Source organism: Heterocephalus glaber, unplaced genomic scaffold, assembly GCF_053883595.1.
Source record: "Heterocephalus glaber isolate CG9 unplaced genomic scaffold, H.glaber_assembly_v1.0 deba00000621, whole genome shotgun sequence".
Lineage (NCBI taxonomy): Eukaryota > Metazoa > Chordata > Mammalia > Rodentia > Bathyergidae > Heterocephalus > Heterocephalus glaber.
The window spans coordinates 28,844,754-28,864,949 of record NW_028258153.1 but is presented as its reverse complement, the minus strand read 5'-3'; the positions used below and the strand labels follow the sequence as shown (position 1 = coordinate 28,864,949).

General features: G+C 47.9%; 1 protein-coding gene across 1 annotated transcript in view; it reads left to right on the top strand.

The window, feature by feature from the left end:
- The window catches only part of Slc37a3 (solute carrier family 37 member 3), a 73,597-nt gene extending 53,671 nt beyond the window's left edge, over positions 1 to 19,926 (top strand). The window contains exons 15-16 of the mRNA XM_087206315.1: positions 11,740 to 11,833; positions 12,503 to 19,926. Coding sequence (XP_087062441.1) covers positions 11,740 to 11,833; positions 12,503 to 12,651 — 243 coding nt within the window. The 3' untranslated portion in view covers positions 12,652 to 19,926. The remainder of the gene's footprint in view (positions 1 to 11,739; positions 11,834 to 12,502) is intronic.
- Positions 19,927 to 20,196: the final 270 nt, after the last annotated feature.

Sequence of the window (20,196 nt, the reverse complement as noted above, 5' to 3'; positions counted from 1 at the left end):
CACCGTGCCCAGCCTTCTAAGGCATTTTATTTTTTTTATTTTTTTGTACCGGGGATCGACGGGTCCTTGCGCTTGCGCAGCAGTCGGCAGAACCACTGAGCTAAATCCCTGACCCATAAGACATTTTATTACTATTTTTGGTTTTTTAAGACAGGGTCTTGTGGGCCAGGGATTTAGCTCAGTGGTTTTGCTGCGTGCTACACAAGTGCAAGGACCCGAGTTCGATCCCTGGTACCAAAAAAAAAAGGGTCTTGCTATGTAGTGCAGGCTGGTCTTCGAACTCACTTTGTATCCCATGCTGGCTCCTAACTCACAGTGATCCTTCTGCCTCAGCCTCCCAAGTGCTGGGATTATAGGTGTGCCCACCACACCTGGCTTTCTCTGCTTTCTGTGGCATTTTCATGTATTGATTCTCCTTACCTCCCCTCCCCTTTCCCGGGTTCTCTTTTGTTAACCTTTGCTGGTTTCCTTTTTATAAAGGGTGTCACTGACTTTCCTTATTGAGCTCTTTTACAGTGTACCAATCACTCTGTTAAATCCTCAGTGACTACTGGAGATTTAGCTCAGTGGTTTCGCCCGCCTGCTGCTGTGCAAGCTCAAGGACCCGAGTTTGATCCCCTGTACCAGAAATAAATAAACAAACAAGCAAACAAATAAATAAATAAATCCTCAGTGACTAAGAAGCCACCAGGGAGAGATAGGTCAGGTAGGGACAACTGTCGGGTGTCATGGGACAACTGAGCAGGTGTCATGGAGAGAAGTGGGCCTGACCCATGTAACTCAGCCCCCTCTCACCCATGATCACCCTGCCAGTTGCCTGCATGAATGGCCCTCACGTCTTTAAAGTCATGAATCCTTCTGAAGACCTGAAAGACACTAGCCCTCTCTCCAGATCTCAACACACATGTAACAGTTTCATTATGGGGTGTCCGTGGGCCAAGTGTGCAGCCTGTCCTTCCGATGCACAGTTTGGAATCTGGGCCCCTGTGGCCAGCTCTGTCCTCTCCCGGTCCTGGGCGTCTCTCTTCCTGCAATGCCATTTTTACTCTCTGATCTCTGAATCTTCGTTTTCAAGGCCTGGCCAACACCATCTGGTCTAAGAAACCTTTCCCAGCCCTCCATCATCTCTCCGTGCTTGGGTTGTCACATCAGTGTTCCTTTTCTGGTCCTGCTTGGGTGTCCGGCGGCATCCCCTGAGACTGTTGGTCTCATGTGGGTGGTGCTGGATAGAGTTGGAGGAGGTGGGGAGAGAAGGGGGAGGGAGAGGAGGGGGAGGAGGAGGAAGCGGGCAGCCCAGGTAACACCATCCTCCTGCCACAGCTGCCCGATCATCAGAGCCTGTGACTTTGCCTTTTCCTGGGGTGTCAGCAGCAGGGAGTTGGGGTGCCATTGCAGCTCTGTGCTCAGGCTGCTCTCTGTCCCCTGCTGTTTCTCCTGGCCTGTGTCTTCCTCCTGGCCACCCCCTGCCATGTCCTTGTCTTTATCACCCCGCTGGTGGGTGGTTCCCCTTCCTTCCCAGCCTTCTAGATCGCTTATCTTAGACTACACAGCGGCCAGGCCCCAATCCGTTTTACTGCCTGTGTTCTCCGGTTGTTTCTGGCTAAGTCACTTCCTCAATTAAACAGCAAGTGGCACCAGAGTCGGTGATGTTGTGACCTCATGTCCAAGGACACAGAGGCCGTTGGATCAGGACAGGCAGATTCGCCTTCCCCGCTGTGTCTTTTGTACATTCATGCTCAGGCTCAGGCTCCTCTCTTTCCCTTCGCTCCTATGCAGTACTGGTTTGTCTCAGCACGTGTCTGGAAGTCAGCTATACCAGCTGGCTTATGTAGTTATGAGAAGCTAATATGTTACAGTGTGTTTGAAGTACATGTATATAACATAGTTACACATGTACTTATGAATGATTAAATCTCACATTTGAAGAATTCTCTACCTGGACACCTGGTGGTCTTTGCATCATTAAAAAAATGCCATGCCAAGTATGGTGCACACCTCTGATCCCAGCACTCTGAGAGGCTGAGGCAGGAGGATTGCAAGTTTGAGCCCAGCCTGGGTGACTTAGACCCTGTTTCAAAGTGAAAAATAAAAAACGGGTCTAGGGATATAGTTCCATTTGAAGGCCCTGGGTTCAATCTCCAGTATCACAGAAAAACCCACAAACATCTCGTATGTGTGCACATCTTTTAACATCTCCGTCCCGTTCCCTGTCTGGCCCTACTGGCCTTCCAGGTTGATGGAGAGTGCCGAGACCCGGCAGGTGAGTGCTCTCCCGGGGTCCTGTGACCCAGCAGGTGCTGGAAGCAGAGCTAAGCAGACACTAGGCCTTCCAACCCCAGCGTGGCCATGATGCCATGCAGCACCCCTGTCCTGACTCCAGGGCTCAGCTTCTAGGGTGCACTGGTGCCGGGGGCCCAAAGGGTGGGCAGAGCTGCCAGGGAGAACGCATGTGAAGATTCCCACACCTGAAGCTGGGCTCAGGCCCCAAGCTGCAGGGTCTTAGCCTCACTCTACAGTGGCTTTCTGCTCTACATTTGCCTCTCTTGTTATTTTTGTTTGTTTATTTTATTAAGTATTTTGCTAAGTAATTAGGCTGGCCTTGAATTAATTCACTGTGTAGCCCAGGCTGGCCTTGAACTTGAGGTGATCCTCCTTGCCTCGGCCTCCTAAATGCTGGGATTACAGGTGCACGCCAGCACATCTGGCTTAAGTTTGCCTCTTTAAAAAGCACCTCTTGGGGCCAGGGATTTAGCTCAGTGGCACCTTGCCTGCCTCACAAGTGCAAGGTCATGAGTTAAATCCCTGGTACCAAAAAATAAAAAGCGCCTCTTTCATTCTGTTTCCTGGTCCTGCTGTTGGAGTTTGAGGATTCTGCCTCCCAATAAACCCTCCACTGCAGTTGCTCCCCTTTTCTGTGCCCGAGACAGTCAGGCAAGGTGTGATTGTCTCCTGTTCAAGGTTCCTGGCCGGGGCTCCTGCTCAGTTACCCTCTCCTTCTAATGAGTGTTTCATTCACTTGGAATGAGCATCTTGCTTCCAGTGTTAGTAATTAGCTTTTTACTCTTTGCACTGGCCTCTGGGTAAAGAAAGAACTTTTTTCCTTTAGGCTCTTTCAGAAATTAGACAAAAAGTAGCAAAATCATTTGGAACTCTTTTTAGTCTCCCTTATCCCTGTGGCCCAAAGAAGTTGCTATCTCAGAACGTGAGCGTGAAAGAAGAGCGGATGAAAGGCCCACCCTTCTAGATGGGATGATGGGGATTTAATGGGATAATTGTATTTAGGTAAAACCTTTCATGCAGAACTTCAAAGTCCTCTCCCCTGTTTAATAGTTATTATCATTGAGCCCTAGAGAGTGGCATCAGGCTGCCACAGCCCTCAATTTGTGTGTGTGTACATGTGTGAGCATTTATTTATTCAGCATTTTGTTTTCCTAGGTGCTCACTATAAAAGTTTCAAGAATCTGATGGCCTTGTGGTTGGTTTCTATTAGAAAGCAGTACCTAACTGTAGTGCAGTGCCTTGTCTCTGTTTCACGGAATAAAGATGTAAATGGTGATGTCAAATAAGAAAGAGCAACCTAGCTGGGCATGGTGGTGCACGCCTGTAGTCCCAGCACTCGGGAGGCTGAGGCAGAAGGATCTTTGTGAGTTCAAGTCCAGCCTGTACTCCATAGTGAGACCCTGTCTCAAAAAATCAAAACAGAAACAAAAGAGTGGATGACCCTTTGGAGCGGGAGGGCTGGTGGGAGGGGCTCAGGGGCCCTTCCCCAGTGTCCCAGGGAGATACCGTCTTTCCCCAGCTGCTGCTGCTTGTTGAGTCCCAGGAAAGGGGTGGCTCTGTAAGCAAGCTCTTGTCCCCAGTCCTGCTCAGCCCCCAGATTTGTCATTGAGTAGAATTTTTGAGGAAAGTCTGTGCCAGGATGGAATGCCAGAGCCCTAATTAAGGGCAGCAGAGCCGAAGCCCAATCTGCAATCAGTTAGCAGCTCAGAAGGAGCCTCTGGAGAAGGGTCAGGTGGGAAGGGGCCGGCAGGGGTGACTGTGTGACCAGCACTGTCCCCTCTGCTGCTGGAGAAGAGGGTTTTCCTGCCTCTTCCCAGAAAAGAAACCTCCCTGGCCCTGCAGCCCTTTCCCGTGGCGACTGCCTCTGGCCTCAGCAGGGGGAGACAGAGTCCCACGGAAGCCACCACACTTTTGGCACCCGATGCAATGCGCTGTGATCTTATTTCCTGATTCCTTTAGAGCCGTTGTTTGGAAGCCTCCTACTGTTTCTCCTGCTCCTCTCCCCAGCTCAATTCCCTCCGGCTTCCTTGTCCCTGGGAAGTGGCTCCAGACTGAGCCCTCAAGGCCAGCAGGGATTCTGGTCCTCAAGTCCCAAGTCCCAGGGGAACCCCCTGTCACTAGCTGCTGATCTCCCAGAGTGCTGGGATGACAGGTGTGCACAGCCAGTTCCAGCTTTTTGTTGTTGTTTTGGTGATTTTCACTGTGCTGCTTAGGCTGGCCCTGAGCTTGCTATGTAGCTCATGCTGGTCTTGAACTTGTGATCCTCCTGCCTCAGCCTCCTGAGTGCCAGACGTGTGCTATCGTAGCTGGCTCTGGAATCAGTTCTGCATGGGGAGTTAGAGCGGAAAGGGAGCCTGAGTCTGTTTCCTGCCTGTGTGTGAATTCCCCTGCCCTCTCTACAGCAGGTCACTGGCCCGAGCTTGGGAATCGTGCTGTTGCAACAGCAGAGCACTGGATCCATCGCTGGCAATACTCGTCTTGGGAAAGTTATCCTACTGCATGAAAATCTCTGTAGTTTCTTCCATCATTCCTAATTCTTCCTTCTAAAGCAACATAGATTTGGATTTTCTCTTGATATATTTGAAGGCTACTTCCATTTCTTTTTCAAAGACTTTTCAAGCTTCCAATCTTGAAATTTTATACCTGCTATTCCCCCAGCTGTTGCTTGCTTTCTGATTGAGTCTAACAGTCTCTTTCCTTGTTTTGAAATTATTGGCTACCTTCTCTCTCTCTCTCTTTTTTTTTTTTTTTGGTGTTTTGAGACAGGATCTCACTAGGTAGTCCGTGCTGCAGGATTGCCTTGAACTCACTGTAAACCCTACACTGGGCTCTAACTGGTAGCGATCCTCCTGAATCAGCCTTCTGAGTGCTGAGATTACAGGTGCATGCCACCACACCTGGTCCCTTCTTATCCTTTGAACTTTCCTGTCTTTCTAATTTGATTTCTCTTTGTCCTCTTTTTTTTGGTACCGACAATCGAACTCAGGACCTTGCACTTTTGAGGCAGACACGGTGCCACTGAGCTAAATCCCTGGCCCTCTTTTTCCTCTTAATTAATCCCAGCCCCAAGAAAACTGTAGACAGAATGTCTCTCTTCAGTGTTGACGCACAGCTTTCAACCTTGTCTCCACTGTTTGTAAAACTCCAGAAAGTCAGGGCTGCAGCCTAACCAGGTTGTTGCGGTGCTCGGGCTTGAACCTGGGGCCCATACATGCTAAGCACAAGCACTACCACGGGGCCACTCTCCTAGCCCTTCGGATGATCCTCAGTCCCCTCGTGTACTGCTGGGCAGACGACAGGTAGCACTGCAGTGAATGTCTAACCCAGTGAGCCCTGAACGTTTAGTAAGTGTTTTAGTTGCTCTGTTCCCGTCCTTGCTTTGCAAAGTCTCATTTTTTTTCATGTTTCTCTAAAACCCACAGGTGACTACCAAATTATTATCTCTAGCCCAATTTGTTACTCATTTCCTAGTCTCAGCTGCCTGAGGCTGGGGAAGCAGGTGAGCAGCGCAGGGCTCGGGAGAGGCCTGTGGTCACCAGGGTACTGCAGCATAACATGAGGGCTTTTCTCCTGCCAGCCTCTGGCCTGCCTGCCTATGGCTTCCCTTATCTCCTGTGCTGCAGTGTTTCTGAGTGGCCTTGGGGTCAGCTCATCAAGAATTTTGTTGGCAGCTCTTGGGACCAGCATGTTTGACAAGTGCTCTGCCACTGAACTACCATGTTTTCCAGCCCGGCCTAAGCATTCATCATCCATCCCTCCACCTCCATCTGTCTGACTGTTTGTCTATCTATCTATACTGGAGATTGAACCCAGGGCCTTTGCACTGAACTCCACTCCCAGCCCTCCCCGCCCAAATTGCTAAGCTGCCCAGTTTGGGCTCAAACTTGTAGTCCTTCTGCCTCAGCCTCCCAGAGTGCTGGAATTCCAGGCATGTGCCACCATGTCTGGCTCTAGGGATCCTTTTTGACACAACTTTTCTCTTCAGGTAGACCGCACCTACACGTCTCATTCTTCCCTCCCAGCTTTTCCTCTCAGGCTTTCATTTTGATTGCTAAGCCACCTCTCTCTACCCTTGTCACCTGCCACAGCTGTAGCTAGTGTCCTGCTCCCAGCCTGCACTGCTTGGCTCTGCACCAGGTGCGGCTGGAATCACCTGTGACCTGGTCCTTTTGTGGTGGCATCCTCTGCCCTGACACAGTGACACTCCTGCAGAATGAATGGTGAAGGCCTGCATGAATCCGCATCTGTGGTGAGAGTCTGAGAGACTCACAGTGTGAGAGTAAGCAGGTCTATACTGCTCTCCCAAGGATGTATTTTTGTAATAGTATTGAATCCCTCTCTTTGTCTTAAAAAAAAGCTTTATGGTGATAAAACTCACATATGCCATACAAGTCACCATTTAAAGTGTTCCGAGGAAGCTGTGGTGGGACATGCCTGCAAACCCAGCTACTTGGGAGGCTTGAGGCAGGAGGATTGCAAATGTGAGGCCAGCCTGAGCAATTTGGTGAGACCCTGTCTCAAGAAAACAGCTGGGGGGCCGAGGATATAGCTCAGTGGCACTGTGCCTGCCTTGCAAGTGCAAGGTCCTGAGTTTGAGCCCTGGTTCTGCAACAAAAAAAAAAGAAAGAAAAGGGGATGGGGATGTGGCTCATTGGTGCTTGCCTAGCATGCAGGAAGCCCTGGGTTGAATCTCTAGTACCACACACACACACACACACACACACACACACACACACACACACAGAGGACTGTGGACCATCACCACCATCTCAGAGCATTTTATCACCTGCAGGAGAAGCTCTGTATCCCTAACAGTCACTCTCCCCATGTCTTCAAGCCCCGCTTCTGGGCTTTTTTTTTTTTTACAACAAGGTCTATGTAGCCTAGGTTGGCTTCAAACTCCTGTGATCCCCCTGCCTCAGCCTCCCGAGTGCTAGGATTACAGGTGTGCACCACCACGCTCGGCCAGCCTCTGTCTCTATAGACAGGTAGACAGGCTAAGCAGCCATCCATTACATGGACATTTTATATGAAAGGAATTGTGTGGTTTGCCCTTTTATGACTGGTTCCCTCACTTAGCGTGTTTCTAAGGTTCGTCCACGTGGAAGTGCTCATCAGTTCCTCCTTTATTTCTGTCACGTATAACCATCCCGTCATGTGGCCACATCTTCCCTTGTCCGTTTGTCAGTCCGTGGAGACTGGCTTGTCTTCACTTTACATAATTCATACCTGCTGATCAATGGTTTTGAGTTTTACACACAGCTGGGCAGCCATGTCTACTTCGAGAACATCCTCACTACCTGGGAAGGAGCCCTGCCCCCGCCCTGCCCCCGGTGTCCTGTGGCTGTGACTTCCCATCCTCTGATGCATCACAGAACTGAACAAGGGAATGTGTCTTCCTCTGGGTCTGACTTCTTCTACCTGTGTAATTTGCAAGGCCTTGTTGTGTCTCCTCAGGTTCTGCATTTGTCTGTTTGGTGTCCGGTACTCACAGGGTGAGTGTTAGTTTAGATGTTCTCTGTCCTCTGTGCTCTTCTGCTGTGAGCCTGCAGACTGGCGAGCGACAGCAAAGGGAGTGACCCCCCCACAGCCACTCCTTCCTCACATCACGCAGCTCATCTGGCCAGGGCAGCAGAGCGTCAGTCTGCACTCCCAGGTTGTTAGCAAGTGGTGAAGCAATAGACCCTCACTCTTGGGGACAACATACTGCCTGTGCGTTAGGCGCATAGGGTTGACTCTATCATGGTTTGTGTATCTGTGCGTTTTGGGGGGAGCTGGGTTTTGAGATGGTCTTGTTATATAGTTTAGGCTGGCCTTCCACTCACCATGTAACCCAGGCTGGCTTTGAACTTGCAGGGATCCTCCTGCCTCAACCTCCAGAGATCATAGGAGTGCACCACCATGCCCAGGTTCCTGATAACTTCTTTCTTTTGTTTTATTTTGTTGTTTCTCTCACTATATAGCTCAAGCTGGCCTTGAACTCCCCATGTAACCCTAGGCTGGTCTTGAACTCATGATCCTCTTGTCTCAGCCTCCTGAATGCTGGGATTATAAGCATATTCCACCATGCCTGGCTCCCTTGATAACTTCTTATCTACTTTCTTGTCTCAATGAGTTTGCCCATTCAACATATTTCATATAACTGCAATCATGTAATCTTTATCCTGTGCTGTCTTCTGTCACTCAAAATAATGTCTTTAAAATTCATCCATGTGGTAGCACACATCAGCGTTTCTTTTAACGGGTAAATAATATTCCACTGTATGGACATACCACATTTTATCTACCCATCCATCTGTTGATAGTTACTTGAGTTGTCCCCCTTTTGGCTATGTGAATAATGCTGCATAGAACATTATCAAGCAAATACCAGCTGGTGTTCCCAGTACTTGGGAGGCTAAGGCAAGAGGATTGTAGCAAGATTGAGGCCAACCTGGGTTACCCAGTGAGCTTGAGGCCAGCCTGTATTATATAGCAAGAACTTGTCTCAAAACAAAATTAAAACCTCAAAAACACCCCTCCCATTAAAAAAAAAAAGTGAATTCCTGGTTTGTTTGTTTATTTGGTGCTAGGGATCTACCCCAGGGTCTTTGAGAGTGCTCTACCACTGGGCTCCACCCCCAGCCTGTTTTACTTCACCCAGGGACACACATAGGATTGGAATTGCTGGATCACATGATCATTCTGTCCGTAGCTTTTAAAATATGAATTAGTGGGCTGGGGATTTAGCTCAGTGGTTCTGCTGCCCACCTTGCAAGCACAAGTTCAATCCCCGGTACCCAAAAAATATATGAATTAGTTAACTTTCAAAAATGAGGGCTTATACACAAACTTAGAATTTTTTTTAAGTTTTCTTGAAAAAGAATAAGAAATCTGGCACTTTCAGGGCATCTGGGCGTTAGCTCTCCATGTCCCCATGAGGTCACTGGGGGCATTAGTGTCCTCCACCTGGACCCAGTTCTGAGCCTTCGCTCAAATCCCTGATGTTTTGTTTTGTTTTGTTTTGGGGCAGGGTTTCCCTCTGTAGTCCAGGTTGGCCTCACTTGAAGAGATCTTCCTGCCTTGGCCTCCAGAGTGCTGGGATTACAGATATTGTGTGGTCCTCCAGCCCTCTCCTCCAGTCACCGGCCTGTGTTTGTTCTCACTCCCTGTCCTGACTCCTTCCTGCCACCCCCTCCCGGTGCCGGCTGTTACTCTGCATCTCTGATTTGCCTGCGATCAGCAGACAGGCGCGTGGGGCCTGGTGTCTCCATCACACCGAAGTGTGGGATCCACAGCTGAGGGTTAGGGCAGAACTGACTTAGCACAGCTGTGACTGACTGCAGTAGAATATTAAAAGAAAACAAGAAAAAACTAACACTGGGGAAATGAGTTACAGATCATAGGCAACGAGGAAAAGCTAACCACTTCGTCATTTGAAATATTTCTTCATTTGACTTTTAATCACCCTTGACTGAAGTCTGATGAGAGTCATCTAAAAGTTGGGTTACAGAAAACAGATCCAGTCTCACAGAACAAATTAATGAGATTGAATTAAAATGTGCGGTCAGTAGCTAGAGGCAACAGGATAAATTTGGACCCCTACCTCACACCCTATAAAAAATAACTCCAAATGGGTCATACCCCTAATTAGAAGAGCTAAAACTGCAAAACCCCTAGGAAAAAAAGCCCAGAAACAAATTTTGTGATGTGCAGCGGTTTCTTAGATACCTATCTAAAGCACAACAACCAAAGAAAAAAATAGATAAATTGAATTTTAGCAGGTTTAGCTTTTATGTTTCAAAGGATGCCATGAAAACAGCTCACAGATGGGAAAATACTTGCAAATCATATATTTGAAAGAAGCTGTGTCCAGGAAGTATAAAGAGCTTAGAACCCAACAATAAAAAGACATAACCTGGTGTAAGGCAAAGGAGCTGGGGGCAGTGGCCCACACCTGTAATCCTAGCTACTTGGGAGGCTGAGACAGGAGGATCACAAGTTTGAGACCTTTTTGGTACCGGGAATCAAACTCGGGACCTTGTACTTATGAGGCAGTCAACACCACTAAGCTAAATCCCCGGCCCAAAAGAAAATTGTGTTTGTTTGTTTGTTTGTTTTGTTTTTGTTTTAGGTACCGGGGATCGAACTCAGGTCCTTGCGCTTGCGCAGCAGGTGACGAAACCACTGAGCTAAATCCCCGGCTCAAAAGAAAATTTTTTAAAAAGGGCTGAGGATGAAATTCAACATTCCCTGGGTTCAATTCTAGTAATGCAAAAAGAAAACAGTACCGAGGGACCGGGGATTTAACTCAGTGGTTCTGCCGCCTGCCTCAAAAGTGCAAGGACCCAAGTGCAATCCCCGGTACCCAAAAACAAAACAAAACAAAACAAAGAAAACAATACCGAAAAAAATAAAAAAACTTAAACCTAACAAAAAGAAAAGGCAAAGGTCTGAAGAGACATTTTTCCAAAGAAGATACATACCTGAAATGGTCAATAAGCACATGAAAAAGCTCAACATCATGAGTCATTCAGCAATAGCAGATTAGATACCACAATGCCAAATCACCTCATAGTCACCAGGAGGCTATAATAAAAAGGTGAAGACTAACAAGTGTGGGTGAAGTTGTGATGAAACCAGAATGTTTGCACATTGCTAGTGGTCTTGGTAAGTGGTGTGGCCACTTCGGATGACAGTTTGGTGATTCCTTTCCTCTCTTAGTGATATACACAAAAGAAATGAAAATGTTTGTCTACAAACAAGCTTCTATATGAGTGTTCACTGCAGCATTAGCCACAGTAGCCAAAAGGTGGCCAAATGCCCTTGAGTTGATGACTGGATAACCAAAATGTGGTACAATATATCCGTGCAATGGAATATTATTCAGCTGTGGAAAAGAATGAACTGCTGATATATACTGTAATGCAGTCACTTCTTGTTAATATTTACCAAGGGAAAAAAGCCATCTCTAAAAATGATTGTATGATCCCATTGATATGAGATGTTCAAAATAAAAACTATAGCAATATTAAACAGATTAGTGGTTGTCTGAGGTTAGGGGAGGAGAGAAAAAGGAGGTGCTGCTGATGAGTGCAGGGTTTATAGGTGTTCTGGCATGATGCATTGAGTTTGCCTTACCCCTCCATGCAGAGCAAATGTGGGCAGGGAATAGAATAAGGCAATGAAAGTTTTGATCATTGTTGAAGCTGGTGGATGGGCACATGGTGTTCACTATGTTAAAAATATTTGCCAGGCATGGTTGGGCACACCTGTAATCCCAGCACTTGGGAGGCTGAGACAGGAGGTTTGCCTCAAGTTTGAAGCCACCCTGGACTACATAGTGAGTTCAAGGACAGCCTGACCCTGTCCCTGTACATAGCAAGAGCCTGTCTCCCCCCCCAAAAAATTAAATAAAAATAAATAAATAAATAAATAAATGTTTTTCACCATAAAAGTTTTTTTTTTTTTTTGTGCCAGGGATCAAACTCAGGACCTTGCACTTGCGTGGCAGGCGCCGGAACCACTAAGCTAAATCCCCAGCCCAACCATAAAAATTTAAAAGAGAAGAAAGGTGAGTGTGGTGGTGCACACCTGTAATCCCAGCCCCCTGGGAGGCTGAGGCAGGAGAATTGCAGCAAGTTCAGGCCAGCCTGAACTACATAGTGGGTTCATGCCCAGTTGAACTATATAGCGAGACTCTGTCTCAAAAAAGCAGCCAGGCAGCAAAACCACAGAACCATGTTGTCTCCCAGTCCCGGGAACCAGAAGCTGGAAATGCAGGCAGCTTCTGGCACAACTCTTGGAAGATCTTTCCTTGCCGCTTCCAGCTTCCAGGTCTGCTACCCAGATGTGCCACCTCATCTCTGGTTCTGAGATGGCGCTGTCTTCCCTCTGTGTCTCTGCCTCCGTTTGCCGGTCTGGTAAGAGCTTTGAGTTGGATCAGGCTGGTGCTAATTGAGTCCAACCTTGGTTTAACAGATTGGACAAAAAGACCCCCGATTTCCAAATGAGGTCGCCTGTACAGGCAGTGTGGGTTGGGACAACAGTGTGTCTTTTGGCGGATGTAACAACCAACAGAAGGGCGCAGCGGGATGACAGACCCATGAGATAGGCTCTTAGCAGCATAAACCTGTGGCCAAGTGTCCAGCTGTCTGCAAGGCAGGCTTGGGGGACATAGTGCTTTGAATGCCTGGGCATGACCAGAATGCATTGCTGGGTGGTGATTTTGTCTTTTCCGAAGAGAGACGAGGGTTTTCTGGAACCTGTTCCCCATCGGCAGCCTTGACTACTGGTGACGCAGCTCCACTCTTCCACCCGTCAGCGCCTGTCACTAGGAAGTTCTTGGGCACACTTCCAACAGCATTCACTTCTGTGCTCCAGGAAAAGTAAGTTTCTTACTCTGACATGGCATGCACAAGTAGAGTTTATCTTTCCAGCTGGCTGCTGAAGTTATTTTAGACTCTAGTTAAATCGAACCAGAAATAATTCCTCTGTTGCTACTTCCTCTGACACGTTATTCACTTACTCTAACTCAAGATTACATTGTGTGGGTCTTTGCCCTTCCATCTTATTCTGGCCTTTGACCAAAAGCAATAAAATCTGATTTCTAATGTGGGGCATGGTGGCACACGCCTAGAATCGCAGCACGTAAGGGCTGAGGGGGGAGAATCACCATGAATTTGAGGCTAGCCTGGGCTACATAGTAAGTTCAAGGGCAGCCTGAACTATATACTGAGACCCTGTCTCAAAAAAAATAAAATAAAATAAAGAAAAAAAATCTGATTTCTATATTAATGGCACTCAAAAATATGTGCCTGCCTCAAAAGTGCAAGGTTCCAAGTTCAATCCCCTGTACCAAAAAAAAAAAAAATCTAAAACTATTGGGCCAGGGATTTAGCTTAGTGGCACTGCTGCACCTGCCTCGAAAGCGCAAGGTCCTGAGTTCAATCCCCAGTACAAAAAAAAATTATACACACACACACACACACACACACACACACACACACACAGATGCTACCATTATAGTAAGCCAGATGCCTCCATTGTAATGTATTTCCAGGGCAGCACTAGCAGAGTTGTGTGGCAGAAGTGCAAATCCTTTGTCACCAGCCTGGTGATCCCCAGCCTGCTCATCAGCTCCCACCCTCAAGGGGCAGCTCCAGCACTTGCTTCCTGCTCTGCTGGGGGAGGGTGGGAGGACTCCAGCAGCAGGGGCTCAGCATGTGGGGCTTCCGGGTTGGAAGGTGAAGTTGGGCCGGCCATGGGGAGTTTTGTTTTCTTGCTGTACTGAGGATTGAGCCCAGGGCCTTCGCACTGACCTACATCCCCAGCTCTTTCTCATTTTTTTTTTTTTTGGTACTGGCGATCAAACTCAGGACCTTGTACTTGCAGCGCAAGCAGCGGAACCACTGCAGCTCTTTCTGATTTTATATTTGACACAACACGAAGTTGGCTGGTCTGGGCTTCAATTTGTGATCCTCCTGCCTCAGCCTCCCAGAGCACTGGGATTACAGGTGTCCACTGCTACCCCTTGTACAGAGAAAACTTTGGGTGCTGGTCTGGAGAGCTTGGGTTTGAGCCTCTCTGGGTTCCTGGCCAGAAACTGAAGAGCTCCCTGAGCTCTGGATGAGATAGAGGTCACAGGTCACAACTGGTCCTCTCACAGGGGATAGAACAGCAGGGTCTGGACACAGTGGTGCACTGGATAAGGGTGATACCCCATGTAAAAGGTGCCAGCATGCACGGGGTGCCTGCCAGCTGCCCTGGGACTCTGCCCTAGGTAGGACAGTAATCCCTTTACCTGGTGTGGGCTCTTCCATTGTTCTAATATTTGTTTTTGAGACAGAGTCTCACTAAGTAGCACAAGCTGACCTCAAACTCACAGAGATCCTCCTGCCTCAGCCTCCAGAGTGCTGGGATGACAGGCATCCACCATCTTGGTTCTCAGGCATCTAGGGTTACACTGCGCACTCAGTTTTAAGTACGGCACATCACAGAGCTGCCTCACATTACCCATTCTCCCTCTGAGTAGGGTGCGGTCAGTACACCACAGGCAGTTTCCAGAAAGTTGTTTACCCAGAGTGTGGCAAGCGCTCCTGCTCTTTAAAGCGTGGAAGCAGCAGCAGCAGAGACGCCCCCTGGCCCAGCTAGCACTGCCCGACCCACAGTAGAGAGCCTGAGGGTTTTTAAACTGTCCAAGATTTTCTGAGGTGAGCGCGTGATTTCCCCCCTTAACTGGGTCTGGAGTCCAAGTTGTCCTCTAGTGCCTGTGGCGATGGCTCTTGTCTGGCCCTCAGTGCTGTCTGTCTCTGGGGAGCTGCCGTCCTCCCTGCACTCACTGCTGTCCAAGCCCTGGGAGCCAGACGGAGCTCACACAGTTCCATAATTGCTACCATCTCTTTCAAGGCTGCTTTCTAACCTCTGGATGATTTTCTGTTTTCCATTGGAATTTTTGGCTTCTCCGCATTTCTTTTCAAAACAGCACTTCCCGAAGTGTTCACATCATGGCATTTGGAGCTTGTTTAGCCATCCCCTTTTCCTTCTGTACACATTCCTCTGAGTAGGGCTGGGGATTTAGCTCAGTGGCACCATGCCTGCCTCACAAGCACAAGGTCCTAAGTTCGATCCCTGGTACCACAAAAAACAAAACAAATTCCTCTGAGTAGACCATCTGCTTAGCGAAGGAAAGTCAGGGTGGGAATTTGTAGATCAGAGATTTCCCAGGTACCTTCACTGCAGGCAACATCCAGAGGAGGACTTCATGCTTATTTTATTTTATTATTGTTTGGAAGGGGTGTTGAAAAAGGATCTCACTATGTAGTTCAGGCTAGCCCTGAACTCACTGCAGTCCAAACTGGCCTCCTGGAGACCCTCCTCCCTCAGCCTCCTGAGTGCTGGGATTATAGGTGTGGGCCACCGAGCCCAGCTCTCTGGTTGTTCTAGACCCTGCTCTGGGGGTCTAGAATGCTTCGCACGCAGCAGCTCCAAGAGAGGTTTGGGAAGCTGGCTGAGTGCACTGCACTGCTTGCAGCCTGCAGTGTCCACTCGCTTGGCCCTCTTGTGTGGGCCCCAAGTTCTCTCCAGTGCCCTGGGGGTGGAGCAGGCTGGGGGGAGCGGTGCTGCAGACTCTGAGCTGCGGTCCTCACTGCCAAGTGCCAACCACCCTTCGCCCTGCACCCTGGAGCATGGCTCAGAAATGAGAAGCAGAGCTCTCATCTGCTGCGTGCCAGTTCTCAGGGGAGCAGATGTCCCAGGGGTGACAGCCTAGGGAGCATCTGGAGGGCGCTAGGTGGCACCACACAGGGTGACCCAGACATGGAAGCCTAAGTCTCGCCTGGCTTCTCTTCCATGAGAAACCCAAAGCGTGAGTACAGAGCAAAACAAAGGTGGGCGACAGGAAGCTGGGCGCGAGAGGGTTCTTGATGGGAAGGGGATGGGAGCTGGGGTTAAGGTGAGTTTTGTGCATGTTCCAGCGCCATCAGGTACTACAAATGTGCACTACTCAAAACAAAAACTTAAAAATGCTCTTGGTAACCTCCACAAACAACCACAAACCTGTTTTTTGGGGGGTTTTTTTTTTTTGGTACCGGGGATCGAACTCAGGTCCTTGTGCTTACGCAGCAGGCGGTGAAACCACTGAGCTAAATCCCTGGCCCCACAAACCTGTTTTAATGTGTGTTGGGAAAAACTACAAACACATGAAACCGCAGACATCAACTTGCCCTGGAAAAGTACAGTCATGAGCTGCTGGGAAGTGTGTGCCTAGGCGATCTCGCCATCCTTCGAGCTGCACAGAGCTCCCTCTCGAAGACAGACGTGGCCAGGACATCACCGGGCATAGACTCAGGACCACTGTTGCCCACACAGCCCACTGTTGGCCAGAACATCTTCACAAAGCGTGGCTGGATCGGAGCTGATGGTGTCACGTGTCGCAAGGGTTAGGCAGATGAGGGAGGCTTCGGGGGAGGCCAGGGTGGGCTACACCTGCATCTCATCTCCCCCCACAGCCCCATGCAGACCTCCGAGGCCAGCCCTCACCCCTGTGCCCCTTCTCTTTCCTTTCCTTCTTTTTCCTTCTTCATTACCTCCAGTCTCTTTTCTTTTTGTGTTTTTCCTCTTCTGGGCATTTTTCTCCTCCTCTTCTGCTTTTCTAGAGGTCTCCTGGGTTTTGTTTTAAGTCTTTGGTTTTTTGAGACAGGGTCTCACTGTGTAGTTTAGGCAGACCTTGGACTCACTATGGAGCCTGGCCTGGCCTCGAACTTGCAGCAAACCTCTTGCCTCAGCCTCCTGATGCTGGGATTACAGGTGTGCACCACCAGGCAAGGCTTGTATTTCTTTTTAATGATGAAGGCACTTACATTTAGGAAGAGGCAGAGTTCTGGAGCCGCCTCTAGCTAGTGCAGTGGTTAAGGGTGTGTGTACCAGGCTGTGTCTCCGGAGGAGCAGTCAAGTCCTTTCTGGTGCCTGACCACTGTGTCGTAAAATCGGTTGGCTCACGCTGTTGCCGGGTGCTTTAGGGGGAACCTGGTATGGTGTGTGGATGAATGAGACCTTAGAGGGGTGGGAGACGCTGCCCTCTGAGTCAGATTTGGCAGCCTGCTGGTTTAGCCATTTGCAGCGGCCACAGCGCTGTTGCTCTGTGTAGAGGAAACTGGACCATGGAGCGCCTCAGAATGTAGTGGGATGGTAATAGCTGGGTATGGTGGCACACGCCTGTGATCCCAGAACTTGGGAGGCTGAGGCAGGATGATCACTGTGGGTTCAAGGCCAGCCTGGACACATAGTGAGACCCTGTCTCAAACCAACCAAAAACACAATGTATTTCTATATTTTCATCTATTTGGTTATGAGAAAACTGCAAGCGAGTTTGGAGGGTAAGCCAGCTACACTCAGTAAGAACTGGATTGAGGTTATGTTAAACTGGGCACTTGATCCAGGCTGTGACATTTTAAATGAAATGACCTTTGACGTTGTCTTACCTGAAGAGATGAGACAGATGCTATGAGGAGGCACTGCAAGTTTTGTTTCTTTTTTTTGAGACAAGGTCTTCCTATGTAGTCTCTACTGGCCTTGAACTCACTATATAGCTCAGGCTAGCCTCAGACTCACAGCGATCCTCCTGCCTCAGCCTCCCTAATGCTGGGATTACACACACATGTGCCACCATGTTCAGCTCCACCTCTCCTTTTGTAGATTCATCTGGAGCCACCCTTGGCAGAAATTGTGGTCTCCAGTTGAGTAGCCTTGTGACGCAGATATTAACACTGAAAAGGTCCTTGGGGTCCTGAAAGGTGAAGGGCTTTAATTTGGGGCATCATTGTACTCTGCACCCTCTTTTCCTCAAACACACACACACAATCTTCTGTGTCATTTCTGGGGTTCCCTAGCAGATCCAGGATTCTGGGTTAAAATCCCAGATGTAGCCTGTTTCCTTCTGTGCGAGGTGAGCCCTGAGGCCCAGAAAGAGGGGCACGGAGCACTGGGCTGGGTGACCTGGGCTGGGTGATGGATGAGAGAGACTTTGGGGTTGCCAACAGCCATGGGGACACCAGCAGCGAGTGACCGCATTTAACCCATTCTGGAAGCCCTGAGAACAGGGGGCCAGGCTTTTTGGGAGAGTTATCACTTTTACCTGGGAGAAACCCAATATTTAACCAAATACCATTTGAAGAGAAGTGGAAATAATTGCTCCAAAAACTTCTCGGACCCAGGCTTTATGATGTGTCCAGAGACCCAGGTGAGAAATCCTGCTGCCCCTTGGTGCCTGGACACTGAGCTGCATCTTGGGCTGTTTTTAAGGGCAAGTAAGAAATTCCTTTTGGAGACAGAGCTTACACAGCAATACGAATCTTCTGCATCCCCCAAAGTACTAGGTGAGGGAAGCACAACTCTCCATCTGGCACCACTTTTGGGCTCCCACCCCTAACCATCCTGGCACACACAGTACTCACTGAATATTTACTTGAAGCTGGGCATGGTGACACATGCCTATAGTCCCAGCAGTCTTGAGGCAGGAGGGTCACCACCAAGTTTGTGGCCAGCCTGGGCCACATAGTTCAAGGACAGCCTGAACTACATAGTGAGTCTCTGTCTCAAAAAAAAATTTTTTTTTTACACTTTAGATACATAATGATCACATTCATCATAGGCAGTTTGTACCTGTACAGGATGTATCTTGATTCTTTTTTCCCAGGTCTCCTCCCCGCCTTTCAATGCCTCTTCCCCTCTTAATTTACCAAAGCTTTGTTTCTATTTTTTTCTTCTATTCTCTTTTTTCTTGTCCCTTCTTTCCTTTCCCCCTCTCCCCTCCCTTGTTCATTTTCTCATTTGAACATTTTCTTCCCATTTCCCAATATCTATTATACATTTTGGTCCTCATTTACACTTTCAGTTTCTCACACCAGAGAAACAATATGGTACTTAAACATGTGTGTCTTATTTATTTCACTTAAGTATATGGTCTCAAAGTACGTCCATTTAGCTAGAAATGTCTTGTTTATCCTTGATGGCAGAGTAGTACTCCATTGTATAAAAAACCCACATGGGCCAGGGATTTAGCTCAGTGGTTTTGCCACCTGCTGCGCAGGCACAAGGACCCAAGTTTGATCCCCGGTACCAAAAAACCCCACAAAAAACCCACATCATCTTTATTCATTCATCGGTTGATGGACATTTGAACTGTTTTCAAGTTTTTGCAATTGCAAACTGTTGCATTATAGCACATGCATGGATGAGGATATATCGCTGTGGTATGATGCTTTTAATTCTTTGGGGAAGATACCAAGAAATGGAATATCTGGGTCAAATGGAACCCTGGATTTAGGTTTTTGAGGAATCTCCATGCTGATTTCCACAGTGGTTGCCCCAGCCTACACTCCCACTAACAGTGAAGAAGGGTTTTTTTTTCCGCCACAGCATTTGTTATTGGTTGATTTCTTGACAATAGCTATTCTTTCTGGAGTGAGATGGAATCTCAGCATTGTTTTAATTTGCATCTCTCAAATGACTAGTGATGTTGAACATTTTTTATATATTTATTTGCCATTTCTAATTCTTCATCTGAGAAGTGTCTATTCATTTTAGATGCCCATTTTTGAGTTGGGTCTTTACAATAGGGGACTCTTATTTTTTGAGTTATTTATATATTCTAGATATTAGTCCTTTGTCTGAGGAACAGCTGGCAAAAATTTTTCCTACACTGTAGGTTGTCTCTTCACTCTGTTGGTGGTTTATTTTGCTGTGCAAAAGCTTTTTAGTAAGATGAGATCCCAGTTGTTGATTCTTTGTGATATTTCCTGTGCAACTGGGGTTTTGTTCGTAAAGTCTTTGCTTACACCTATGTCTTCAAGAGTTCTACCTATTCTCTCTTCCAACAGATTTAGTATTTCTATTTTAATATTTAGATCTTTGATCAATTTCATTTTTAGTTTAGTGCATGGTAAGAGATACGGGCCTAGGTTTAATCTTCGGTGTGTGGAAAGCCAGTTTTTCCAGCACCATTTATTAAAGAAGCTATCTTTCTTCCAGTGAAGGTGTTTGGGTCCTTTGTCAAAGATAGTGTGTTTGGGGCTGGGGATTTAGCTCAGAGGTTCTGCTGCCTGCCCCACAAGCACAAGGACTGGAGTTTGATCCCCGGTACCAAAAAACAAAACAAAAACAAACAAAGATAGTGTGTTTGGAGTTGTTTGTGCATCTCTAATCTGTTTTATTGATCCTCAAGATATCCAGACCCTGTCTCACAAAAATAAAAAAACACCCAAATTGATGAATGGGCAAATCCTCTAACAGACACTTCTTAAAAGAAGTGCCCAGTGATTATATGAAAAAATGTTCACACCTTTAGCTATCAGGGAAATGCAAAGCAGAACTACACTGAGATTTCATCTGACCTCAGTAAGAGCAGCTGCCATCACCCCCTAACTATGAGAAGAGATT